Source organism: Simochromis diagramma, unplaced genomic scaffold, assembly GCF_900408965.1.
Source record: "Simochromis diagramma unplaced genomic scaffold, fSimDia1.1 OVJJ01000304.1, whole genome shotgun sequence".
Taxonomy (NCBI): Eukaryota; Metazoa; Chordata; class Actinopteri; order Cichliformes; family Cichlidae; genus Simochromis; species Simochromis diagramma.
The window spans coordinates 15,080,314-15,108,092 of NW_024387030.1; the positions used below are offsets into that span (position 1 = coordinate 15,080,314).

The 27,779-nt window shown below is 42.2% G+C and overlaps 2 protein-coding genes across 7 annotated transcripts in view; one reads left to right on the top strand and one right to left on the bottom strand.

Moving 5' to 3' along the window:
• Positions 1–119: 119 nt before the first annotated feature.
• LOC120740349 (zinc finger protein DPF3-like) lies at positions 120–21,666 on the top strand. Of its 2 annotated transcripts, none has more exons than XM_040042654.1 (11): positions 120–5,647; positions 8,246–8,406; positions 9,188–9,295; positions 11,428–11,555; positions 12,413–12,508; positions 12,689–12,749; positions 15,650–15,691; positions 16,288–16,428; positions 16,792–16,905; positions 16,990–17,810; positions 19,641–21,666. In XM_040042654.1, exons 1-10 carry the CDS (start codon positions 5,523–5,525, stop codon positions 17,148–17,150), a joined length of 1,137 nt encoding a protein of 378 aa, XP_039898588.1. In that variant the 5' UTR covers positions 120–5,522; the 3' UTR covers positions 17,151–17,810; positions 19,641–21,666. The 2 variants fall into 2 exon arrangements, with proteins under 2 accessions (XP_039898588.1, XP_039898589.1); XM_040042655.1 differs by having other exon boundaries at positions 120–343.
• Positions 21,667–23,786: 2,120 nt separating this feature from the next.
• The window catches only part of LOC120740348 (regulator of G-protein signaling 6-like), a 41,011-nt gene continuing 37,018 nt past the window's right edge, over positions 23,787–27,779 (bottom strand). Inside the window, exons 16-17 of one of the 5 annotated variants that reach the window (XM_040042652.1) lie at positions 26,252–26,308; positions 23,787–25,950 (exon numbers count right to left, since the gene is read on the bottom strand). In XM_040042652.1, coding sequence (XP_039898586.1) covers positions 25,900–25,950; positions 26,252–26,308 — 108 coding nt within the window. In that variant the 3' untranslated portion in view covers positions 23,787–25,899. Of the gene's footprint in view, positions 26,312–27,779 lie in introns of all 5 variants that reach the window. The other 4 variants (XM_040042651.1, XM_040042649.1, XM_040042648.1 and 1 more) reach the window with 4 other exon arrangements.

The window sequence follows — 27,779 nt, forward strand, 5'->3', positions numbered from 1 at the left end:
GCTTCCATGTTGATATTCTGTGCCAATACACTGCATGGTATCAGTGAGCCAATAGAGGAAGTTGCATGTGATATCTATCCAAAGCTACAGTAAGGGTCTCTTTAAAAGTGCTGTTATTCAGTTGTGTACAATATAAATACAAGGGAAAACCCTTTAAAATAATTTTGACAGTTTACCCCATTAAGCCACGCCCTATCCGCTCATGCTGCAGATGTATTGGTCCACGAATTCACCCTGAGCTCCGATTGGTCAATTTCCGTAGGTTTCCCTCAGAACTGCAAGACGCCGATATTGCGTTACATTGTAGCAAAATGGCGGCTGTCATTCAGAATCCACTAAAAGCGTAAGTAATTTAGACATTGAGGAAATTGTGAATATCTACTTTGTTGCCAAGTCGTACATTTAAACTGAGCGCTAGCGCATGCCATTTCCAGCCGTGTGCATATGAGCTATTAAGCTGTCCAAATTCATTTTGTGTACTTCTTGCATGGCAAAGTAACCTCGTATAGTTTCTTTTTTATTTTTTCAATTCCGCTAGATTTCAACATTTGGTTTTAAACAACGTGCGTTCGGCTGCTTGACATTTTCGCTGTACTAGCGGGGCTTTTCCTCTACACGGCTTTGCATACAACACGGGAGAGTGTCGTCTTTTTCTGGGCTGTAAATTTATTTGGAAAAAAAAACTGTCCACAACGTGCCTTTGCGCCGTTACGAATAATTAAAAAGCCGAATTTCTTCCTTCGCTCGGTGGGGCATAGCGGCGGAATATCATCTGACATTCCGAAAGTCGTTTATAGTTGGTGTGAATTGTCGACATGTCAACTTTGGCTCCTCCGAGCGCAGACGTGGTCAGGACCCGGTAAAGCAAGGGAGGAGGCATTTTGTATTTGCATGCTTGCTGGCGAAATCGACAAAAGTGACAGCAGTTGACTCCGCCGCTGAAAATAGGCTGTCACCCTGCGCTCAAATAGTGCATGCACGGCCGTTTTTTGTCCCTCAACTTCAAAGAAATACTCCACCTTTCCCTCCCATTTTCTCCTTTGTTCTTCTGTATTGTTTTACCAGTTCCTACTGGTAGACGTATCACTGCAAGTTAGACACACTTGGCCTCTCGCTCCTTGTCATTTTTGTACTGCACATTGTGGTCTGTTAAATCTTTAAATGCATGTTAAGTTGCGCGGCTGTCACCAAGCAGTCCGCCTGTATTGATGTGTTATAATCACGGGACTGTGGAGGTATAGTGCAGGCTGTCTCCACTGTGCCTTTAAGTGGAGGAGTGCTGGAGATTAGCTTGGTCCAGGATCCTGGGCCCATCTGTCAGAGAGATGCTCCGACAGAGAGGAAGTGTTGGGCACAAGCAGGAGAACCATCTGCTCCTTCACAGAGGTACCCTGCCACCTCAGTGGACTGTGAGCACAAGGAGTGGACCTCACAGCACCTTGCACATCCATGCACCCCATGCTGCCATTGTTATTGAGGCATTATTACACCTAGGAAAGGATGCTGGAAAGGATGGTGTTTTTTGCACCATCTAGGGAGAAGTTAATTTTAAGCATCCAGAGTATATATGTATATGTATTTGTGATGATCCAGTAAAGTGGCCTCCTAGTAAGATAACCTCCCTGCACACAAAAAAAAGAAATTGTGGGGGGGGGCATGTTGAATCGTTATGTACTCCTCAGTCGACTGCGCATGCTCTCAATTTTCGCTCAAACTGCTCAACAGTTTTACTCACCGGGGAATTGCCCGGTGCAATCACAGCCTCCTCCTGCTGGCACCTGAGCAGCTCAGCGAACACACTCGATGTTCAGTGCAAATGTTCAATAAATAATTCCCTCCCCATCTAAACTGCTGCTGTTCTCGTACCTCACGCCTTTTCACGAGAGCACGCAGAGGTGCATTTCATGACTACCGGTGTTGGGCCATTTCTCTTGTGCCCCAGCAAGCCTCGGTATCTGTCTGCTGTCAAGCCGCGGCTTCATCTCACTGACGTTTTAGCATTCTGATGTGGAATGTCTCCTTGCTATAAGCTGTGCTTAATGAAGTGTTTCAATCTGCTATAATTAGCCTCTGTCTCGGGTTTCTGACTTCATTTCACACGTTTGTCAGATTATAATTAGTCACACTTGACACTAATTGGATGTCGCTCCCGTGGACCAGTTTGACCTTTTTTTTGTATTAAGATGATTCACTTCAGGGAAATGGAACTGCTAGTTTGACTTTGTGAGGATGAGGCTGATGGAGCAGGAGCATGCAGGCCCGCGCACGCCTGGTTGAGGTCTGTCCCCTTCTCTGAGCTCTGTTGGACGACAGTAATCTCCAGAATCTGCTGATTAAAATGGAGGCTGGAATATTTAATTAATAAGGGGAGCGCATAAAGCTGCTCATTAAAATTTGAGCCACAGCTGGAGTTTATCTGCCGCCTGGACACATCTTCCATCCGCAGCTCTCCTGACGTTCCACCCGCCGGATTCGTGTTGTCAGCTTTCTTGTCATTTGCTGTTGAGTAGACTTTGAGTGAGTCAGGCTTGCTGTTTATTGGTACTGCAGTGTGGAGGTGTATGGTCTGGGTTTTTTTTACCCCTGCCCTCAGCCAGACTGTGTTGTTCTGATTGGTGTAATCAGAGGTTGCTATCAGGATGCAGTCACTCTGTAGGCCCTCCCCCTACCCTTGTTATGTGGTAGCTCTTGCTTCCTGTGGAGCAGCAGTGCACCTGCAAGTTTGAGATACCTTCTAAATAGAGCACACGAGACAGAAGTTGTTTTATATCAGATTTTTGTTGTTGTTTTGTTTTGTTTTTGTTGTTGCTCTTACATATTCTCCTTACAAGCCGGGCTATTGTAAAGCACTAGCTTTTTGTCATGACTGCAGCTCACTCGTAGCTCTCCTGCTCTCTCAGTTTGTCGTTAGATATGCAAAACGTGAGTTGACACACGCTTACATTACGGACGCAGCCATGTGACACGGTGAACCGTTGACAGGAACACGCTGATAGCGGAGGCCCCACTGGCCACAAGATTTGCTTTTGTTCTTCACCCTCATGCGCACACTCACCTTCTCTGCTCAGCTGGAAGACATCGGGGATGTGTTGTACATACCTCTGAGGCTGTGGCATGCACACAAGTCTCAAGTGTTTATGGCTAATTCTAACAGCTAAATCTGGTTTAGTGCAAATTTGAGCTCATTTTTGTGTATTTTTCTTCTGTGTCTTGTAATAGAAAACAGACAAGCTAAAAATGTAGCCAGATTGTCTAAACCAGTGGATTGCACACCTCTCTAAGGCTCCAGAGATACATTTTAGTTGTCTGTAGTTGGTCAGAACATAATTGTATTATTCAGCTGCATACTTGAAAGCTTTATCCAATCATCTAACTGCGCATGTGTGTTACTTGATCAGTTCTTCTTCAAACTGTTGCTTCATTCTCTGATCTTAACTCGATTATGAAAATAATGTCCAAAAATATAAAGTTGAAGTTATCTTTCAGCCAAGTCAACAGACTAGTCTCTCAGAACAAGGCGGAAGGTTGTGAATACTGAGTTGGAGGTGGTGTCTGTATGTGTGCGCGCCCCCCCCCCCTCCTGAGTCGCTGGACATGTGGGTCTTGTCACTCATTACAGGTGTCAGAAAGTTCTCTCACCTAAGCTGGAACACCTGCTGCTGGGGGAGGCAGGGCTCTGATGCAGCTCGTGCTGTTGCGCACACAGCTAGCAACCACCAGAAGTCTTTCACCCACTTACATGTTCAGATGCTCCACCATCCTCCCTCCTCAAACCCCCTTGCACTCCAGGATTCACTTGAGACCAACCGGCATCCTCTCCCGCCTTCATTCAACTCGAGTAATCGCAGGGGTTTCTTGGCACTAGCGTGCGCCCGTAGCTGACTTCGGGGAGCACTCGCAGCCGATCTGCTTTTAGTAAACTGATATGTCACACTATGCCCCATCGCAGCTGTGTGTTGATATCAAGGAATGCCACTGAAGCACACAGGTTAGGTTGACAGGGATTTACTGTTGGAAACGAGACACTCCGCACATGGTACACATTTGACAAATCTAATTTATGCGTTTTATTACCAAGCCGCGTGCTATTATTTTTTTTCATGAGCTAAACATTTCTCTTAAATCCTCGATGAAGCTACTAGCAAGCATGTCAAACCGCTGATCCTGTGTGGTCATGCTTTGTGGCAAATCTGTTTTGAGTCTATCCCTGTGTGAATACGCTTGTAAAAATTCCTGCACCTTAAAGCCAGAGAAAGCCCTGCTACATGTGAGAAATTTATGTTGTTTTTGGCTTTGTATGCAACGCAAATCAATCAGCTACGTCTTTATTAGGCAGGGAGCAGTAGTAATGCAATTATTCATTAGAATAAAGTCCTGTGTTTATTAGTCATGATCTGCTTGTTAGCTTTTCCTTCCCTCTCCCTTTTCATCTCCCTCACACTTTTCCACCCCTCCCTGCGCTAGCTCTGTACCTGCGACTGTTTACTCTTCTCAATCACACTGACACGAAGCCTGTCCTTCCCGGAAACTTCACACACACACACACTCTGGTTTTGTCTCAAATGCATAGCTGGACGTTGTCTCAAGGGTGGTGGCAAAGACGGAGGTAAAGGAGGAGTGTGGGATCCGAGCAGCACTGACAAATCAGCCTTCCAGCACCTCTACCTCCGCTTTAAAATTCCAGCCTCGACTCACAACCCGCAGCTCATTAGTTTCACTTCAAAATGGCCGTCCTTCTAATGCTGTAATTGAGAACACATGGAGGAACTTCATTATTTGGATGTGGGGATGTTTATACCAGAAGAACCAGTAGCTATTATTGGGCCCTCTTGGCCCTGTGATATAATAGCAAACTGTAGAAAACGCATCCAAAGTACCGTGTCATGATTTCAGAGTTGAAGCAGTTACCTTCGTCTTTGATATAGTCAAATTAGAACCTGCCCTTGTGCTAGGCACTCTGCTGAGATTAATTAAGTAGGCTAATTACCATACCAGGCGTGTGGCAGCGATTGAGGGCTTGAATGTGAAATTTCCTCCCCCATTTCACTCTGAATATTAACATTGAAACCCTCAGGGAGTGCCAAAATCTCAGCAGCACTAAGAAAAGTGGAACTAAAGTGCGAGAGTCTTGGCTGCTTGCTGGTCGGAGGAGTGACTTTATATCAGACCCCAGATTCAGTGTTTGCGTGATAATCTAACACAGTCAGCGTCAGTGTAGCTCACAGCCTGTCTTGAATCAGATCAAACAAAGAGCCCACAGAGGTAATAATATGTTTAACCTCAGGAGTGGGAGCAGCAGAGTGGTCGAACTGTTGTAAATGGGATGCATTGTTTTTTTTCTCTTTCCACAAATTCCCCCTGTTGGCAAGGTGGAGACAGCAGTGAGAAGCTCAGCTGTCAGTTTGATCCCTAAATTGAACAGGGTTTGATGCTAACAGCATTGCTGGGTTCTTGGGGACTTGAATGTACAGGAAACAGATAGTGTGAAAGAAAGCAACAGGCCTTTATCGCAGCATTTGTACATGATGAATATCTTGGATGTCAGATGCTGCGTATGTATAGTCGCCCTTATTGTTAGCAGCACAGCACTTCTTGACCGGTTCTTCAAAGGAGCTTCCACATCAGTGTCCCAGCTGTGTCAACAGTGGTGAGAACTACAAGAGTAGATTTACTCAAGTCTGATTAGTAGTTGCACTTTAAAAGAGCATCCCCATTTTCTACAGTCTGTTTCTACTCCACTATAGTGCAAAGGCAAATATTGCATGTTTACCGGATATATCATTATTAAATTCAGTCCCACTGGTGCTAGCTGTAATATGAATTGCTAATAAACAGATCTGTTCTGTAAGAGTTGTTAAGCTTTTTTAACTTTTGAGTATTTTTAATATAGACTGTTTGCTTGACTTTTCTGTGCTCCTTTTTTGTTCTTCCACTACTGTACATAGACTGTATATAAAAGATGGATGTAGCTTGTGGGTCTTGTGGGTTGTGGCCAGCAGAGAGCGACTCCACCGATTGTAAAAAAGTATTCTGGAAGAAATACTTTGATGTTGAAATTATACTTCAGCAGTGGTAGCACAAAGGCAGTCCGTGGGCAGTCGTAGAGTGCCCGTCTACCTGCAGAGAGTGTTCTGTTGTCCATAGAGGCAGTGTGCAAAGTATGTGGTGCAACCGGTCTGTGGGCTACTCTTGATGTACTTTTGTTGGTCCATCGGCCAGCTGTGGAGAAGTTAACATACAAAGAACTGAAGTGAAACCTAGACTTTTAAAAGCAATGAAGTGTCCACTGCAGCCACAGTATGTACTTTTCATATTGTATTTTTGGCTCTGTGATGGAGTTTTTTAGACTGCCTTTCCCCGGTGAACTCCACTGTCACTCCCTTCCCTGTCTGGGTCCACTTGTCATTCATTCAGCATTCGACCAACACACAGGTCACCCACATCCAGCGATGTGCAGTTGAGTTTTTTTTCTGTGTGGAAATTCATATGCAAAAGGACACATTTGCTCTACCATATTCATGTACAGGAAACACTTTACTGCTGGGGCTGTGGTCTCAATCCCTAGTTTTTGTTGAATACAATATGTTTTTATTGGCTGATTTAAATTTCTAAAAAAAAATGTAACGTTAATAGTAGGGATGGGCGATATAAACGATATACGATAGAAACGATATAAATTTGGCCAACGATATAGAGATTTTGACTATACCGCTCTATCGCGATAGCGCATGTTGATGATGTCATCAAGCTGTGCCTGTTTTGGTCGAAAGCATCGCAGCGGCTACAACCATTAATCACGTAGCACAACATTATATACCAGGTAGTCCAACTTCAGTAACCCTGCAAACGTCACTGCTGTTTAGTTTTCTGTCTTCATTTATGTTGGAAGTTGATAACAGAGCTGTACGTTTTAATTAGCTTCAAAAATCTCTGTCAGAACATGGTATGAAATGTTTAGGTGGAAACTAGCGAGCTAAATTCCTGCTAACTTGTAACTACGTTAAATTTAATAACTTCTGTTTTCATGGATGCCTGGATGTTAAACTTAATTGTTACACCCGGTAAAGCAGCAATGCTGATGATTTTATTAAAGATGAAATAATTTTGACAGTTTTTAACTCTCAGTGTTCGTTTGATTTTGGGACCTGAAGGGATGGAGTTTTGGACCCAGATTACTCCGCGAAGCTCCTCACTACGGCAGCCGTAATGCTCTGACAATCCATCAAGCAGTGCGGCTTACCAAAGTTGTACTAAAACATTTTTTAACAGATCTCTGCACGCAGAAATCGGTTCGAGGTCAGTAAGCACAACCAGAATTCATACATAAGGCACACACTCGATTTTTGAGAAAATTAAAGGATTTTAAGTGCGCCTTATAGTGTGGAAAATACGTTATACAGAAGAACAGAATATATCACGATATATATCGTTACCGCACGTGCTTCAAATTATATCGCGATATGAATTTTAGGCCATATCGCCCAGCCCTAATTGATAGCGTGTCCTGTCAGTACCAATTTTTGTTGATCCCAATTTTCTTTCTATGAACCTTTCTTCAACGCGTAACTTTTTTTAGATTAAAAGACATTAGTACACGTTACAGTTTTCCCTAAACTGCAGCAACTTCCTGGATCTCCTCTCATTTAAACCCCTGACAAAAGAGTGCTGAAAATGAGATGCACCTTTACCTACCATGTTCTATCTTACCAAACAAAAGCAAATGCAATAGATTTCACCAGGTGTGAATTTTGTGTCTTCACTCACAGTGAAGTGAGTTTACTCTGATGACATCTTAGCACACGGCTGTGAGTTTGCACGTGAATTGCTTTTTGCTCGTGTTGTTGTGCACGAAACAGTCCGGCTTCTAATTGGACATAAGTGAGATGGGTCAGGGGTCAGCATGCTAGGAATGGACCGATCCTGGTCCCTGACTGATCAGTCGGTGCATCTCTACAACACGGTGTGTCTGTTTGCACATTGTCTGTTGTCCCCCTAGAGTCAAAATGAATGATAAAGCAGAATGTGCTTTAAGGCAAGCATGCATTTTGATTGATCGCTTGGTATTGTTTGAGCAAGTAATGTTCGTCACATCCACCCCTTAGGAGTCCCATGTAGTGAAGGTGTGTTTTAATGCTCGTAGGTTAAAAACAGGAGTTCATTAACCAGCAGGTGATGTCATTTACAATTAGTTAAAGTTAACCAACCATATCTACCCTTGTCATTGATCTTTGCTTATTTTTGACAGGTTGGGCGACCAGTTTTATAAAGAGGCCATTGAGCAGTGCCGCAGCTACAATGCCCGCCTGTGCGCTGAACGCAGCGTCCGCCTGCCATTCCTGGACTCTCAAACCGGGGTGGCCCAGAACAACTGCTACATCTGGATGGAACGTCACCATCGCAGCCCCGGTGAGTGAAAACACCCACACTATGCATGCAAAAAGAAAGAAGACTTGGATCAGTTCGACACGGTTTTTAGTGTTTCCATTATTACCTGGTACCAGGTACTTTTCAAGTACCTACTTGACCGGGATTCCAAGGGATCCGAGATGATCCGAAAAGGAGACATCAACAGACCGAATTCCACCGATTAGATAGTCAGCGACGTCACTCGATGAGTCATGAGAGCGTCTCCTTCATGAAAATCAAAACAGCGATCTTGAAACCCAGCAGTGAGAGAAATGGCTACACAAAAAAAGTTTGACAAAAAGCCACAGACCGAGCAGCAGTTATGCCATCGCCTCGACTTCCTCCTTTGTTGTGGCATTTGTGTCCCAAACAAATGATGTCATGGGACGTTCGGTCACGTTACTGTAATGAGCCCTACGCATATTCGGTGGAAAACGAGTCAAGCCAAACCAAGTCACGTCGAGCCAATCAGAGTATGTACTAATGGAAAAGGGGTATTAGTGGTTGGGAGTGGCAAGTAACCTTCAGCTAAAAGACATAAAATACATTATTAAGTGCTTTTTAGTGAAGTTTAGGGAACAAAACTACTTGGCTAGGATTAGTAAATGATCATGATTTGGTTTAGTTTGTTATGGTTTGGTGGTTTGGAGACTGTCCTGTCAGTCTCGGACAGAAAAATTGGTGCAGGCATAGAGAAAAACAAAAAGTTTGAAGGACTTTATGTCGAAACAAACAAATTGCCATGAGACTTGAATTTTCATTCATGGCGTCCATTCTACAGGTGTTGCAGCCGGACAGATGTACACGTACCCCGCCCGCTGCTGGCGAAAGAAAAGACGGCTGCACAACTCCACAGATCCCCGCCTGGGCATTTACGGCCTCCAGCTCGGTAAGACCCTGCAGCCTCTTCTCGGCATGTCACCTGCCCACCGCTCTCTGCTCCACTCAGCTTCTCCTCCCACTCAGCCGGCTCCCCCTCGATCTCCACCCACCTCCTTCAGCTCATGTGATTACTGGTGATGATCTGGAATAATCTCACTAAAAGCATATCAGTCAGTCTCAGCGCAATGAGCAGAGCAGGCTGCCAGTCATTTTTCAGAGGATGAAATGTGGCTGTGTTCACCCCGGCTGGTAAACTTGTTTTGTGAGAAGTAGAACATGTAATTAGATTTACCGCTGCTGGGAGCAGCGAGACAGAGTTTGGCCACTGCAGACAGTATTTAATAAATGTTATGGAATGAAGTTTGGTCTTCTCTGACTGCCACTTGAAACAGCTCACTCAACACATTTACCCTCTCTATATTCTCACTCCATCTTATTTTCTACTTGCCACCTCCCTTGCTGATTGGGTTTGTCTCTTTCTCTCTGGCAACTCTTTCATCTTTCTCTCCCTGTAGCCTGCCACGCAGTGTGTCTGTGTTTGGTGGCCAGTCTTTCTCAACACCGAGTAACAGGTCCATTCTGTGCCCAAAGCTTTCATACCCACTGGGAGGTTACACTATCCTAAGGAATAAACACAGAAATGCAAGGTTACATCTTTCTCTTTCAAGTAGTTTCTGCAAAAAGAAAATGGCATAATGTTTTGACAGAAATCTCCAAGATTGTGGTGCCGTGTTTATGTGTTTTGCATGTTAGAAGGAAAAATTGTTGGGATGTTGAGGAAGCGAGAGAGAGCGAGAGAGACTGGAAAGAGAAACCAAGATGTAGTGACAGCATGTGAACAAAGCCTTTGTTTCCTAAACACATCCCATTGTAGCCTATTGTTTTCCACTGAGCTTGTGCTTGCCGAGACCACACCACCACCCTGCTGTCCCTTCCCTTCTCCAATAAAAAGTGGATTGGTATGCGCTGTGTGTGAGTGCCCATCAGAGGGGAAACGTACCCCGATTTAACCTGGCGTCTCTTATATGGAGCACATTGTACAGCTGGCCAGAGGTGGCCAGCTCAGGGCAGCAACCAGAGTCTGTCTCACTGTCTGATGGTGTGCTAGAGGGACTGGGGCTGCATGCAGAATCAGCTCCCTGCTGCAGGCTGCTGCCGGCTCTATTTTTAGCCCCCCCCAGCTCCCATGGGTTGAGAGAGGGAGAGAGAGGGAGGGAGGGAAAGGATGGGGGTGAGGGGGGGTTGTCTCGTCGCGGAGAGTTGAAAGTCAATGTGTGCAGACACAATGGTGAGGGGCTGCTGCCACATGGTGGAAGGGCCAATTTTTAAGAAGCAAAGAGCTTTCTCCCTCTCGTACCCATCTCTTTGTGCCTGCCTCTCACCTATGCAGTCCTCTGCTGTTTCAGGTCCTACGTGCTCAATATTCTGCAAAAGCCGGGGCTTTGAAGTATGTCCTCTTCAAAGACCCACAAAGCAACTGGATGATCATGAAGCTCTCTGTAGAGGAGATTGTGCAAATAAGATGTGTGGATCCGACTAGCTGTCAAAGCTTTTGTTTGTTCTGCTTTGTCTGCTCAACCTGCTCGCCTCCTACACTGTTTGTTTAGATTGTCAGTGTAGGAGGAGATATCTGCATGTGTTCAAGTTAAAGTGATAAGCCACATAAGTACATTCCTGTGGACAAAGTCAGCATAATGTCTGCATAGGGCAACAGTACCGAGAGCTCAGTGACTGTGCAGTCTTCCTCAGAGCCAGTACATGTATGTTTTGTTTTTTGTTGTTTTCCAGCAGTATATTGTTGTGGAAAAATGGCTGTGATGACACATTCTGCTGCAGGCCAAAGAGATGATAAGCATTAGAAAAAACAAATGCTACACCAAATTGCCACATGCTTTTATGAGTTCTAGTAAGAGTGGAAGAGAAGGAAGATAATGGAATTATGCTGATAAAAGCTGCTCATGCAGGTCACAGTTTGTGACACTGCTGGTTCCTATCGAAATTTATAGTGCTTGATGGTGATACACTGCACATGCTGTGTATTAGCACTCTGATGTTTTCACTTAAAGCGCACAGTTGACAAACACTAAGCCGGTGTTGTGATGACTCATCACATGTTGCCTGTTATTTGTCTTCATGCAGACGGCGGTCTCATGTCAAAGGACACTTTGCCGACTCAGAGCACTACACTGGAAGCTCTGCTTCGTGGAGAGGGCCTAGACAAGAGGAACGCCTCCAAGAACGACGAGGAGAGCCTGCTGGAGATCCAGGTGGGTCCAGTCAAACTGCGTGTGGATCAGTGCGGTTCATAGCATCCGGTAAACATTTTAAAATGTTAATCTTGTGTGATATCAGTTAAACGATCGAAGGCCTTGGCACTCACAGTGATGTTTAGTGCCCCAACTGGTTGCCAAGGCAACCTGCCAAGTTTTTCCAGCTGACCTGCGGTGCTTGTTAGATGACTGTTGTCTCACTGAGAGGCATTTTAGGAAAAGGGAAGGTATAGAACTTGAGTTTTCAATGCAGTAGCTCTGCCTGTGAAAAAAATGTCAGTATCTTTATTGTTTCTTGTTGCAAGTCAAAAGCAGGTATATCTCCTAGCATCACACATTCCACTAAAATACTCTTGTGGAAACATCCATATTTATGGAAAGAGGGTGCTTGGAGCATAATGGCCAAGTCCTTTCAGAAGGAAATCTTGCCACTCTGCAGCCGCTCTGGTAATACTATTTTGCGTGAACAAGACCAAAGCCCTTTCCAAATAAATGAGGAGAGCCATAACTTTCAGTAGTCACAAAAACTGCACGTATAAAGACATTAAATCTTTGGGGGGAGAAATGTGCTTAAAATGTTTTGTTAATGCTTCAAATGTTTGTTCTAAACTAAGATTTTGAAAAGCTGTATAGCTTTGTTGTTGGGATCGAAATGAAAATGGAGATGTATTAAGATGTCAAGGTTAGGGCTGAGGGCATTGTTGACCCAAATCCTCACAGGCTTTGCAACTGATGTGATCAAAATCAAAATGTTGCCTCATCACAGTGTTTTTATTTATTTCCCCCCCTTTCCTCTAGCTAGCTAAGCTCTAATCAGTACTGATCATCCATTACTCTATCTCTCTCTGTCCCAGAGGGTTCTGGAGGCAGATGCAGCAGAAGATGCTTTCAATGACGATGACGACTACGAGGTGGACACTCCCAAGCGGAGACATCGGGGAAAAGGAAGAGTAAGTGGCTGGAGAAACGATGATGGACACATACTGGAGATGCAGTTTAGAAAAATCAAAAAAGTCAAATCACAGTTAACTCAGGCTGATCTTTTATGTGTTACGTCTGTATGTTAAAAACACAGATTCCATAGCAGACAGTCTCATTGAATTTATTTATTTTTTTTTGCCTTTCTTCAGGGTCGGGGTTCAGGTCGCAGGAGGACAGATCTAGATGATGATAAGCCATATGTCTGTGATAGTAAGTCGAGACAAATTCTTAAATCATTTAACCGTCATACAGATGATTTGTAGATAATCTGCTGAATTCTTTTTTTTTCTTCTTCTTCTCATTTTGTTATCTAACGTTGTAACCTTGTACAGTCGAGACTAACAGTTTCCTAGAGTACTACTGTTTACACTCCTCACTGATAAAATAAATTGGACAGGCTTTTTACAGAGTCTGTTTATATTTTAGACCTAATTGGAAGAATAATGTTTAAGCCGCTTTCACACTTTGCTCATGAGCTCATGTGAAAAAAGGAGCAGGTAATTGTTGGATGAATTCTGTGAGTGGGCATCATGTGTCCTGCCTCCCACACCCTCTATCCGAGCTCTGACCTCTGACCTAAACCAAGCTAGGTCTTTTCAGTAGCGAGAACACGTCTGATGCAGAGATTGTCTTGCTGTGTGTGAGAAAGGATAAGAAAAAGGCTTTCCTTGGTTGTGAGGCTGTTAAGAGCACCTACAGATCAAGATTTCCTCTTCAAAATTCTGTCATGGTCAACAGCATGATTCGATTCGATTCCTTGTCAATTCTCCCATTGATTCTCATTGGGCTCTCACTAGCTGTGCTTTGAGAGTTACTGCCATCATATCAAAGACATTACATTCGTGCCAATTAATTGCATGTCGTGTGATCAGCTGTTTGTGCGTGTTGGATGCATTTCCTCTCTTTGTTGCGAATAATTTATTTCACATATTACACAGAACACTTTTGTTAAAAGTAATGCAGTAAATTACTTAATTAAGGAGAAAATAATTCACTATAATACTCATAACATTACTTTCATGTTGCTCTGTAAAATGACCTGAAGCACACTGTCTGTTCATTATCATTAAACAATATAAACCTGAGGCTACAGCCCAACACACCAAAACAAATCCCTGTCCTAATGAGGACACGCATATGATCTTTCTTAGTATTTAGGTATGAACAGAAAGCAAACAGCACAAAGCAAAAATGAAGCACAAAGAGACTTCAAAGCAATCGCCACAGTGATTTCACGTCCCATGAACAGGTAGAAACGGAGGCTGCAGCTTGACTGCTCATCCTTTCGTTACCTGAGGAAGTTTAGCGGCGACTGACTTCACCACTGCTCCCAAATGACGAATTACTTGACTCCAGTCCTGGGCTGGGATCGTCATTCACTCGGCTTTAGCACCACTCTGGGTTTTTGGATAGCTTAGCATTAGCATGCTGTCTGTACAGCTGCTTGCTAAGACCGAAGGTGTGTTAACAGTTTAATACAGTTACTTCTGTCCTGGATGCACTTTGCTCTTTACCATTACGCTCTTGTCCTTTAGTGCAATAAAATTAAAAGTAATGTCCATATCCACGCTTTAAACTTCTCAACTATTTTCCTCCTCCGACAACTGACATCAGCAGATTGTAGCGGAAGTGCAAGAACTGATAAGTGGGATCTATAGGCAGGCAGGCTAACAATTCCGAGGAATTCGACTGCTAGGAACCGGTTCTCGGTTTCCATCCATGTGGATTGCTTCAGATCATGAGTTGTTTGTCTTGTTCTCCATAGCTTTCTGTTTCAGTCATTCCGGTGCAAGTTGACCTTGATTTCATCTGTAGAGATTTTTTGTTTCAGAACTGTGCAAACTCTTTTTGATGTTCTCTCACAAAGTCTAATCTGACCTTTGTAATCTTGAGTGTAACCACTGGTGTGCAGCCTGCGCTATTTTTCGATTCATGAAAGCGTTTCATGGTCGTAGATCTTGATAACGATGTGTCTAGTTTACCTCCTGACTAGATGTGAAGTTAGTTTTCTGAGCTATGGAAATAATTCTGTCATCATGTGCTTTTCTGTGTTCTTTCAGAGGTTTTGGTGTTGCTGAGCTGCCAGTACAGTGCATTTATTCTTTTGAATCATGCATCAGATTGTTGATTTGGCCACTTGGAAAGTTTTTCCCATCTCTCTGAATGTTTTTTTTTTTTTTGGGGGGGGGTATTTCAGCCTCATGACTGCCTCACTCACTTGCATTAACATCTCATTTAAAATCACAGTGGAACAAAAAGAATAGAAATTTAACACTTTGAATGAGCTTCCAATATTATATCCAGGGGTGCACATAAGTGGTCCGCAGGTGCGCATTCGCTGTCAAAATAAAAGACGCGCACCAGATAGGAAGTTGCAACGCGCGTTTGCGTACATAAGATTTTCTGGAGGAGGACAGATATTTGTTTAAAAGAAGCGCGTATTCTCGGAAAAGTGGTTGCAGGAGGTGAGCTGGCTTCAAACAAATGATGAACGCACAGAGATGTGGTGCAGAATGTGCCGTGAAAATCCCACGCTAGCGGACAGAAACACTGCCTTTTATATGGACGCAAACGTGCGTTGCAACTTCTTATCTGGTGCGCGTCTTTTATTTTGACAGCGAATGCGCACATGCGGACCACTTATGTGCACCCCTGATTATATCTGCTTTCTTATTAGTCATAAAATAACAAGAGAAGTGCTTGTCAGCCAATTATCCAATTACCTTCGAGCCTCTGAAAATGAGACCATGTATTGAAATGGCTGTAATTCCTAAACAGTTGATGCACAATTGTTGTAAAACCTGCTTATTTTAAACCTGAATGTTTGCACTTCAACTACATCTTGATTGTTTCATTTAAAATCCACTCGATGATGATGCACAGAGGCAAAACTACAAAAAATGTGTCTTTGCAAAACAAATTATGGACTTAACAGGATAAAACTTTGTGAACTACTGCCACTGCAGTCTTAGCTATTCTTGTACATGCAAGTTGCATGTGGAAAATCCAAGTAAGGGGTATTGGATTTGACTCCATTTGCTGACTCTGTGTGGAAAAACACACCCTCATCTTTTCTCTTTCTTCTTGTGTTTTTGTCTTTTCTGTTTCAGACAGATACAAACAAAGGCAGAACTCCAAATCTTCAACCTCAGGTACGTTTATTTGTTGTTCTGACTGTAGTTCTTTAGAGATTTATTTTGATCGGTTGTTGAGTGGTATTGTTGCGAGAGCTGCCATTATAGATTTAGCCCTTACATTATGTTATTTTTCTCGAGCTGAAAGGTGCCCTTGGTGCTTTGAATCTGAGCCACGGTTATTATGATGTGTGGCTTGGTGTTTTATTTGACTCACTGTTGTAATCAGAGCTTAAAGTGCTGGTGCCAGAAGTAGAATAGTTAGCTCCATTAGATAGAATTTCTTCCATTTTCTTCTATGCTCAATGATGCTATCAGTCTGCACTTTGTTCTTGCCTATAAAGACAAAAGGGTACATACAAATATTTTGTAGCTATGTTTCTTTGACATTATTACCATCTAAGCAGATGCTCTGTGGAATTTTAACTCATAAGCTTTGTGAAGGTCTCTATGAGAACCAGCCATAATCCTAAAAACAAATGGCCAGATGATGCAGGGGGGGGAAACACCTGCCCAACTCTACGTTTAGAAATGCTGTGTTCCCAGAATTATATTTATATAATGAAACGCAGCCACAGTAGTGAGACTGATCATCTCCCCTGTGTTTCTTGCAGTCTGTGCAAAGCGCTACAGGAACCGCACAGGACTAAGTTACCACTACACCCATTCCCACCTGGCAGAGGAGGACAGAGCCGGGGAAAGGAGCACAGTTGCCTCCCAACCCCCCACTGCACCACAGACTGACAGACACAAACGTAAGTAAATGTGACACCTGTGGCTCCTGTTTAGGTTCCTCTTTTTTAACACTTTAAATTATATTTAAGTTATATTCACCCCGATTAGTTTGCTTCTTGTCAACCCTGTTCTGGTTATATTTTAAAGTTGTTGTTTTCTTTTCGGGGGGGGGTTGTTTTGTTTGTTTTTATCCTAATGCAAAATCCTAATCCTTTTTTTAGGCGTAGACAAATGTAATTAAATTAAATGTAATTTTATTTAATGCAATTAAAATTGAAAAACAATTTTTTTCTGCAAACTGACTTTGTATAGGTACCTAACATAATCTGGGTTAAATCAACTGTCATTAAAACTTTGATTTCTTTCTGGAAATTCCTGTTTAGGTCCAAAGGGTCCAGGTGGGACCAGCATTCCCAACAGTTACTGTAATAAATGCCAGGGCTCAAACAAGAAAACGGGTAAATCTGGGTCTCCCTGCTCAGCCTGCCAGTGCACAAGTATGTTCACATATATCTTTGCATGATTTATTATGCTGTGATGATTGCCATATGATTTTCTTTCTTGACTCTGTTGCTGTCCAGCTGACTGTGGAGAAGAGAAGGAAGACGGGACTTTTACTGGAGCTGAGGAGCTCTTCGGCACCACCTCAGAGAGCGACACTTCCACTTTTCATGGCTTTGAGGACGACGAGCTGGAAGAGCCGGCTGCAAACGGCAATGGGATACCCGGCCGTCACAGATAAAGAAAATCTTTTAGATTTAAAGAGACATTTTTTTAATATGGATTAACCTCTGGCAAAAATCTGCTGCTTCTTTTTCAATGTTTTTTTTTTTTTTTTGTTTGCGGAAAGCACAAAGTGATGATTTCAGGACGGAAATGCAAGCAAGTGGTATTTTATCTACTGAACATTGTTAATTAATTTATGAACGCCTTTATATATATATATATATATATATATATATATATATATATATATATATATATGACATTTAAGGTTACAAAGGACTGTCAGTGTTTCCTGACAAGTGACTCCGTGCAAAACGGAAGATGTTTTTGGAGTGTGGCTTTTTTGTTTTTTCTTCCCTCACTGGAGCAGAAGGGTTATGAACAAAAACACTGGAGAAATTGGAAAATTGCAGACAAGACTTTTTGTTTTTTTAAGTGAATGATAAGTTTGGTAGATGATTGAATGTCATTGCAGACCCATACTTGCATTGCAGAACTACTGGATATTTTTGAATCAGTAGTCAGTGTGACTATGAAGACCTCTTCTTCTGCTCTAACTCTGAATTGAACGTATGAAAATGAAGGAACCAATGAAAGGAGTGCCACAGGCCACTGGAAATGTTTGGATGAAGAAACCTTTATAGTCTTTACACAAGGGGGACAAATCAAATCGAAGGTAAGCGTTTGTGGTACTTTGTCAGAGAACAAGTAGATTACAAGACAAGAACAGATGGTATGCGAGTGATTGTTACCAGTTTAAATCTGATTTAGACAAACTGCATTTTTGCATATTGTACTGGACAATAAAACTAATTAAGGGTCATGCACGAGCATTTTGTAGTCCAACATTGGTCTTGTTTTCAGACATGCTTGCAACACGGCACAGTGGAGCACCACTTGTGGTCCAGACTGAAATCTCCCAACAAATCACAGATGTACTGCCGTGACATTTGATGCATCCATTCATGACGCTTAGAAGTTGAATCCTAATAACGTTGGTGCCTTGAGTAGTAGTAGTAGTAGCACAATGAGTTCACATTTGTGTGTTTAGTAACTATCTGAAGAAATATTTGATGAACTGCCAGGAAATTTGTCTGGTAATATAGAGTTTTAATTACCTCATATTTTGAGTTTGTCCAAAAACTTGCTTTATGCAAAATAAATGGCATTCCCATCGTATTGTACCAGAGCTGATGGCGCAAATATTCCACTTATGTTTCTTTGACATGCAGTGATATTTAAAAGGGTAATTATGTTGATGACTATCGGAAATCGTAAAACCACAATTGCTAAGAAACTGGGACACTCTGAAATATGTAAATAAAAATGGATTGAAATGATTTGCAAATCTCGTAAACCCGTGTTTTCAGAAAGGTCAGAGCTGCAGGCAGCACCTGGACTCTTTGGCTAACACGCCATGCCGTTGTAATAGATTCTGTATGGCTTAGCATTGTCTTGCTGAAAAAAGCAAGCTCTTCCCTGAAAACATGTTGTTTGAATGGGAGTATATGTTGCTCTAAAACTTTTATATGTCATAGCTGATGTTTTTCCAGATGTGTTACATAGGCACTAATGCAGCCCCATACCATCAGAGCAGCAGGGTTTAGAACGCCGTGCTCTTTAGATGAGAGGAGGCGGCATCTATGTTTTCCAAAATGAAATTCAAATTTCTGTTCATCTGAACACTAAACAGTTGATTTCTATATGTGTTTCTGAGCTTGTGCAGTGATTTCCATGACAGTCATGCCTGTCTGAGTGCCTGAAGGTTACAGGCATCCAATACTGAAATCTTGGATGATATCTACAGATTATCAGAATGTTTTGATAATATTAAATATTACAGATGATGAAATGCTTTATCTTCACTTGTAGATCATTTTTTGCAGAGTGGTGAACTTCTCCCACCTTCTGAGGAACTCTGCCTCTCTAACATGCTCTTTTTATGCCCAATCATGTTACTGACCTGTTGCCATTGAATCTAATTGGTCGCCGTTTCTTTATAGTACCAATTATTTTTGCAGCCTTTTGTTGCTTCCATCCCAACTTTTTTGCTTTTCAAAATGAGCAAATAATTTTCTTGAAAGAGAAACATGTCCCATGTTCTGTGTGTTCTATTGTAAATAAAATATAGGTTTATGAGATTTGCAAATAATTGCATTCTGTTTTTATTTACATTTTGTCTCAACTTTTTAGAATTGGGGTTGTAATTTTTGAAGGTTTTCTGTGGACTTCACCTTATTAGCGTATAGCAAAAAAAAATGTTGTTATGATTTGGGCTCCTCCATAACTAAGATTTGATGTTTCTTTTTTATTATAGATATCCGCTATCAATTATTATGGCCGTGACAATTTTTTTTGTAGAAATCTGATGTTTTGACAGCCCTGCTCCTGTTCTATTTGTGCTAAGCTAGTTTAAACTTGAAAAGCTGCTAGCATGGCTGCAGATCTTAACTCTTGCTCAGACATATTATGCGTGAGGCTTACTGTTATTGTCTGTGTTACATAGGAGCACTCAGCACATTGGCATGTGGCCCAGGGCTGGGGGGTGACCAGTGAAGAAGAGGATTTTAACCCTCAAAAACGAATGAGCCTTCATGTCCCTCCTGATTTGGGCCTGAAATAACTGACTGAAACGGATGAATAGGCATCCATCACTTCTCCCAGCCATGTGGCTTAATTGAAGCAACTGCTCCCTTGACAGTATATATCGACCCCTTGTGAACATTTGAAATGTGAGTATCCGGCTTCATTTTATCCTTTCTGCACTGTGCTGGAGCTCCTCTCAGAACTATGGGAACACTAAAGGCCAGGCCTTTGGACTGTTTGTGCCCAACGGGTGCATTTGGGGCCCCCGCGGCCCAGCCTGCCCACTCCTGCTCTGCGACTGTGTGTCTGCTGTGTGATCCGATGTGACACTAAGACGTCATTATCCTCATCACTGTGCCAGCCTGCCGCTCTGCACTGGAAATCAGCTCTGACAGCCATGACCCTCCAACCTGATTGGACCAGTGACCCTCTGACCTGCAGCCATAGAGATGGTGCTCAAACTCACCACTATTACATGCAGACCTCTGGACTACTGTAACAATACCCCGGTGTGGACACAGGTTTTCTGCTTCTGGCCCTCAACCTGTTTTTGCTCCCTTCTTCCTCTGCCTCTCTGATCTCAAATGGATGATTTAGCTCGCTTTTTTTTGTTGCATATTTTCTCTGTTGTATAATATTTCTACGTTTTAAAGTTTGATGGTATGACTTCTTGCGTTTGCTCAGACTGTATTGATACCTCTGTCCTGATCAGGTGCATAATAGCCACAACTACTCAGGCATCTTTTCACTTCATCTGCTGTTGATTGTTCAGCCACTCAGCCCTGATTTTATGTGATTGTTCTCAGTTGGCAGAGTAACACACGTGGATCCCGACTCCCAGTAGGGCCTGGGAATACTGCAGTCTCATGCTATAGGAAAACATTGCAATAATAAGCTTCAGCTCTGTCTCTTCTATGCTCGTTCTACCTGCTGTCACGCATGGCATGCAAAAACTCTACAGTCTACAGAGATCGTGACACAGTGAGATTCATCTCGGATTTGCATTTGGAATTATCGTTACTAGAGTGACATTACTCCGCTGGGATACAGCTATTTACTAAGAAGTGACGAGTGTAAATCCAAGTTACTTGTGACATTTCCATTGAGTGCTTTAGAGGGCCTAATTGCTTTATGACATTTAGAAGGAGCTTGAAGTACTGTATCCAAAAGCTTTTTTAGGTCCGCTGGTTGCACATGCTGTCTGAGAGGTCTGTTTTCTTCCATGTGATTATTCAGTATCGCTGCAATGTAATAACAGCTGCTCCGTTTTTGAAGCTAACCATTAATCTTAGATGTGTCTGTTATGACTTGCGTAAGTGCTTCAAACCATCTTTCTTCACTTCCCTCAGGGACCCTCCACACACAGCAGTTTATCTCCACTGGACAAGGAATGCATCTGAGACATGTCGGTTGTCTTGTTTTCCTCAGTTACGTGTTGTTTCCACAGTTAAAAAAAGAAAAACTGAAAAAAAGTGGGTCATCGTGTCATTTATCTTCCTAAGTCAGTCATGCCAGTAAGTTGAAGCATGTGTCATCACTCATAATCTGCTAAGTGTTACCTACCGTATACATGAACGGGCCAAGTGCGGTGCAGTTCTGAACAAAAGGCGAAGCTCCCGAGTGCAAAAGTTAGCGATGTCTCCGTAATTTAACGTGTCACCAATCATTGAATAGCCTGTATACCTCGTCAAAGACACAGCAATAGGCCCTGGTACTCTCTTGTCAAGCCTGCAAAGGAGGGTGGAGAGGGAGGATCGGGGTGGGAACAGAGCCAAGAGGAGATGAAATGGACATGACCGTTTTAGGGGTTTTGTTTGTTTATTTTTAATTTGTTTGGTTGTTTTTTTTTTTTTTCATCTTCTGCTGTAAATAGTCAAAAAAGAGAGAATGAAGTCTTTGTTAAACTATTTTTATTGTTCTGAAAAAAATAAACAAAAAAAGGAATATTTTTGCTTGATGCTGTTTTTCTGCAAAAGGGAGATGGGTCATTCTGATAAGCACAAGATTCCTAGACTGGATCGATAAGCTGGAGTGACTCAGAATCTGCGAGCAGACAGAGAGAGAGGAAAAACATCTCTTGAGTGTGAGAGCAGAGGCAGTGCTGGACTCTGTATAAGACAAAGATAACAAAAGTAGATCTCGCTCACAGAGATCTTATTGATCAGTAGGTGCTGCTTGATAAATAACAAGTGAGTCTGAAGAAATGGGATGAGTAACAGCGTCTGCTGACAGGAATGTTTACTGGTGGCAAAAACATCATTTGAATGTTAACTGCGGTGCACAGAGGAGATAAACGATTCCAATAAATGCACCAGGCAGTAAAACAGCGTTTTAGGCAGCAGGTAGGAATAAGATCACAATACGAGAAACGTCAATAATATATATATTTTTTTTAAAACCAGAACTCTGTAAAATTTTGGGATTGCAGCACGTTGCTCCAAAACATACTACTTTCTTGTGTCGTGCATGCTAATGCCATCTGAACTGTGCTGAAACCAAGCTAGGTTTCTCCTCTGTGTGTACAGAAAGCACAGTTTAGATGGCACGATGCAATGCCATCTGATTATCAGCAGCTTCATTTTTCAGCATGACAATGACCCCAAACACTGCCAATCCAGTAGCAGCATACTCACATAGAAAAACCCACAATGGATCGCTATCAGTCATTGATTTTTAGTCATGAATAATTTTCAGTTGTTGCTGATCCTCCATATACTTTCTGCACTGAATGTTATATATCCAGATGTAGTATTTAGTGCTCTGTTTTGCCAGTTTTTCTAGCATAACGAACCACATGGTCACAGTATTTAGATTAACAGGCTCCGGGTTGTAGTCGGTTTATCAGGTGGGCCTCTAGAATGGTTTACCTCCTAACTTTCTGGCAAAACATTCAATGTTTTTGCAAACCAGTCTCCAAGAGCCTGCTGTGTGGGGTACCACAGGGCTCAGTCTTGGGACCTATTCTCTTATTTTGCCCCTAGGCCAAATAATCAGGCAATTTTCTGATGTGTAATAAACTGTTTTAGTAGTATTAACCAGAGTCTGTCTGAAAACTACTTGTAGGTGAACTCTGATAAAAGAAAAAAGAAACCCTATTTATTCCCCGAGAGAACCAAATAACTGAAATCAAGCAATACCTTGGTCTATTGCCCTCTTCTGTCGAACCAAACCTCAGAAACCTTGGCATCATTTGTGGATTAATCAGAAACTGTTTTTTTTTTCCCACATGAGAAATGTTTCTAAGCTTTGAACTCTGGTGTCAAAAGCGGATTTAGAGATGATTATTCATTCCTCTTTTCGTCTTGTCTTGATTATAGTAACAGCCTTTTCTATGTGTTTGAATAAGAAGGATCTTGACCGTCTCCAGTTGGTACAGAATGCTGCTGCTACACGAAAGAAAGAGCACTCCAGTTTTAATCTCTTTACGTTGGCTACCGGTATATCTTAAAATTCATTATAAAATTGTAGCCCTGTGTGACCTTCTAGAACCTACACGTCTGAGATCTTCCAGTCAACAGCTGTTAATGGCCCCATGAACTAATTTTAGGACCAGAGGGGATAAATAAAGTTTATTATTATTAATTTTATTATTACACAACACCACTTAAACTAACTGTTATGCTTAAAAAATGCCAATGCAGTGTCTCTTTAAAAGCCTGTTTCAGATTCCTTTAGCTAGTAATTCAATTCAGTGATGTCAAGATGATGAATCGATATTATAAAGTTAGGTCCAAATTTCCATTTTGGACCTAATGGTGTCTTTTTTTTTCATGATTTTGTTTCCTTACACCCCTACAGTGCAATGGGGAGTGCGTATAAAAACAATCCCTAAACAGTTAATGTAACACTTTTGTTACACCTTTTAAAATCTGCACTTCAACCTCATCTTGACTGTTTGACTTAAAAATCCACGCTGGTGTATATAAAAGCAAAACTACAACAAACGTATGGCTCGTTTTGACTCCTCATATCTACGGCATGAAAACTGCTTCTCTAAATCTCTGCCAGAATCTTTTATGCTTTATGGCTCAAGGCAGTAAAAACACCCAGACAGCAGCACAAAGCAGACAGGTCCATAGTATTTATTATTTGGTACCCATGAATAGACAGCAGGTGCTTGAGTGTTTCAGAGTGCCAGTAGTTATCTTGCTGATTGCGAAACTAAAAGCACAAAATGCCCTGAATATGTTACATGCATAGTAATGTGCCCATATCATAATAAAGTGTGCTTTTGGTTAATGAAATTTAGCCAATTTACATTTACAATGCACTCGATACATAGTGTCATTGTGTCTTGTGCTGAGGATAACATTTGGTACATCGACTCGAGTTAAGCATATCTCTCTACCTTATACTCAACGAGGTTACTGGTTTATGTTAACAATAATTACTAATATGACCTGTACAGTGCATTGCAACGACTCTAATACAAAAGAATAGATGATTGACTCATTCAGCAGCGTAGTTTGTCTCTATAGCAGTCACTGGCCTCATGGGGGAGCTGTGAGACCATAATCTCCTCAGTCCAAGCACTTTCTGTATGTAGAAGGAGTCTGAAGCCACAGTGGAGCAGAGAGGCCTTTTATCTTCGGTGTGCGTCGTCTATCGAGGGTCAAATATTGTTCCCAGTTGCAGTTCGGGGCTTAGATGTTGATTCGCTGAGGAGCGTTGCTCCGGTGCAGGGCTGGTCCCTGTCTGTGTGCCCTCTTTGGAGAATCCAACCATCCTTCCCTAAATTAGCACTCCATAATAGTCCAGCATGCAAATATTTCTTTTTTTCCCCCCATAGTCATTAAAACACGACAGATAATTCGTGGAGACAACAAAAAAAATGTTTGTTTTTTAAATGATCAGGTAACATTTTGTGATTTAAAAAATATTCATGCAGTTTAAAAAAAGCAATAAGTGATCCTATATTGAGTAGCAGGCCTTGTAACGTCTCCAAGACGGGAGATCAACTTGTTCTGATATCATGATATGAAGACAGCACAGTTCAGTCTTTTAACACTCTGGTTTCTGGTCCTGTGGTTCAGCCACCACTAGATGGACCCATGGCACTGGATACTTTAAATACTACAGCAGAAGCCTAAAAAAAACCCGGAGATGCTATTTGGCCTGTGACTGTGTACGCATGGCTGTGACTAAACGGCGCTGCACACCACAACTGTTTGCACAGCCACGTTTTTGAACCTCTCAAAGCAAATGAATAATTTGCCAGCCAGAAGAAATTCATCATCGCCACGAGTCTCATTACAGAGCAGTGTTGCAGAAATGAAACATTAATTCTCAACACAGACGTTTGGATGAAGCACGCCACGGTGCAGTGTGAATGCTACATTAAGCCCTTATGTCAAATTTTGGAATGTAATGAAGCATGAAAAGTTATACCTCTAAAAATCCATTTTGTAGATGCCTCTCAGCGTGGAGAATACAGGCTTTGTACTGCGTCTTTTCACAGTGCTAAAGCTGTGCTCGCTGTTTAACTGACACGTGCTTCGCTTAGGACACAAATATAATAGAAAGATATAAAAAGAGGTTGGATATTTCTAAAAACAAAACAATCAAAAAAAACTGGACAGGCTTTATTTATTGCTGGCTGCTTTGTGAGTACAGAGGCAAATGTAAAACAGATTTGTGTCTGTGCTGATGTGCCTCTTAGACTTTGTATTTATGTCCGAGTTAGGATTGGCTGCAGCTATTTTTGGATCCCGAAATCATAAGACGATAGTCATCACTGCAAACGTTGTGGCGAGTTACACGCAGTCCTATCAAAGAATATTTAGCAGATGTTCTTTTCGTTTCTAATAACGCTTAATATAAAACAACCTGAAAACAATAAACTGATCAGCTTCATCGAGACTCACAACCAGTTTGCCGCCTAAGTGATGAAGAGCCCTGCACTGCATTTGCTTGTACTGTACGCTGCATGCCGTGCTGTGTGTTGGCTGAGGTTTCCCCTTGTCGACATTGTCTCATCATCAGTGTTTCAATTTGGGGTGTTCACCCCAGCAAGCCCAGTGCTGCAATACCAATATGGCAGCAGTCCTCGGAGCAGTGTCTGAGAGCCTCCGCAGCAGCCCTGTCCAGCCCAGCTCCACTGCCTGTGCCCGTGCCCCGGCCCCTGTGCGGCAGCCACCCACCCGACAGGGTCTGGCTGTGCCCCTGCAGCACAGGCTGTGTCAGGATGACTGCATCAGGCCTGTCAGGCGTTTTCCCGTCAATGACTTGCCCTGGAAAGTAGATTAAAACGAAAACTCGTTACCAGTCTGAGGTTCCGACAGCAAAAGTAACACAAAGAATCTCTACCAGCAATGTGGTTTGATCAAAAAGTGTTAGGTTGTGACCATTCAAAGTGACTAGGGTGTTAACTTATTGACACACACACACACACACACACACACACGTCCTATTAAAGGTTTAAAAAAAATTCACAACAGAGTGTAACATGGTTATAACTGCAAACAAGCCACTGATAGTGAGCCAGCCAGTGTGGTTTGTGATATGAACAGCCCCCAGCTCCACATGACTTACCACACTGCGGGTGAACTTCTCCAAGGAGGTGCGGCGGCCCTGTTCAGTGTCTGCTGGCTGCTGTTTTGGAGGGGGGGAAGCAGGGTGAGTGTTTGGGTCAGGTATGGGTGTTGACGAGGGAGTTGGGAGTGATGTTGTTAGTGAGGGAAAAAAGGGGGGCCAAGCATTGCAAAATAAAAAAAAAATAAAAAATGAGGGCCAACGGAGAGTGCAAGGGGTTGCATTTATTATTTTTAGGGAATGAAGTGGGATCAGTGACAGGCCAGCACAAGGAGCAGTGTCCAAAGGGGGAAAGGGCAGAAAGGCTAGCATGAACAGAGAAGCTGTGATTTGCTGAAAAGCTCTGCATTACAGTTAAACAGCTAAATGAGTGCTGCTACATGAGATTTAAAGGTTACACTGAAGGAGACAGACAAAAGTAGCATAGAATTTTTATATAACACGGTAATACTTGTGCTCTGTGAGTTTCTTTTTGTCTGTGTTTATGATCTCATGTTTTTTTTTCAAGACTGTTCCGTTGACATTTTAAATAATTTAGCAGTTTCCTTGCACCTGCATTTTGGGCACAGTGGTTGTGCCTTTTTGGGGCTCTGCTTGTAGCCTTACGGTGCTTTGAAGACCTTATTAAGAGCTGTGAAATGCTGCTACGTGACATTAAATGACCCACTTTATTTCAATGTGATCCAAATACTTCAGTAAGTCCCAAACCTTGAGTTGCTTGTTTGAATATGTTTGTTTCCCATGTATATATTCTTCTTCTTCTTCTTTTTTTAAAACAGTCTGAATCTTTTGCAATTTTTTTTGTTACTGCAAAACAATAAAAAAAAAAAGAAAATGCATATTTCCTTTTGTTTTTCTCCTAGTGCTTTTGGAAGGGAGCTGCATACTGGACTAGTATGCGTGTGCATGTGCTAGCAAGATAGCAGAAAGGACAGCATTTACATTGAGGAAGTATTTAAATTTTTTTGTCATTTTATGGGTGAAAAGGACAAGAAGAACATCATAATGTAAATTCTGCCTGATTATAAGTTTTTCAGAGGTTTTGTGTGGAAGCATAAAAGAACCCTATCAAGTAACATTTTTAATAGAAACTACAGTAACAAAACATCACGTTTAAAAGTGCAATATCACCCAACACTACTGACTAGTGGTGGAAGAAGATCATTACATCCAACAATACCACAAAGACTTTGTTACCTAAAGTCATGTGAAAAAACGAAAGTACACCCTCAATTCTAAAGTTTTACATATGAGGGCATAATAAAAATTATCAGCTGGTCCTTGACAGGTTGTAAAATGATTAAATATACACCAGACGAACAGTTACACATGAAATATTACACTGTGTCATTATTTCCTTTACAAAAATGAACATTTGTCTCCAGAATACTCTGATATACGAAGGAGTTTATGGTCGACTCGAAGTCTTGTTGCTGCAGAACAAGCTTACATCATCCCTCCACAGTTGGTATGAGCTGTTTGTGCTGATGTGGTGTGTTTGGCTTGGCCAAGCACGGTGCTGAGCGTT

Excerpts from the sequence above, each read along its gene's own strand:
- LOC120740349 (XM_040042654.1), top strand. The coding sequence starts at position 5,523 with ATGATGAATATCTTGGATGTCAGATGCTGCGTATGTATAGTCGCCCTT. Across the intron at positions 11,556-12,412 it reads AGAGCCTGCTGGAGATCCAG|AGGGTTCTGGAGGCAGATGC; the intron begins GTGGGTCCAGTC and ends TCTCTGTCCCAG. Across the intron at positions 12,750-15,649 it reads TAAGCCATATGTCTGTGATA|ACAGATACAAACAAAGGCAG; the intron begins GTAAGTCGAGAC and ends TTTCTGTTTCAG.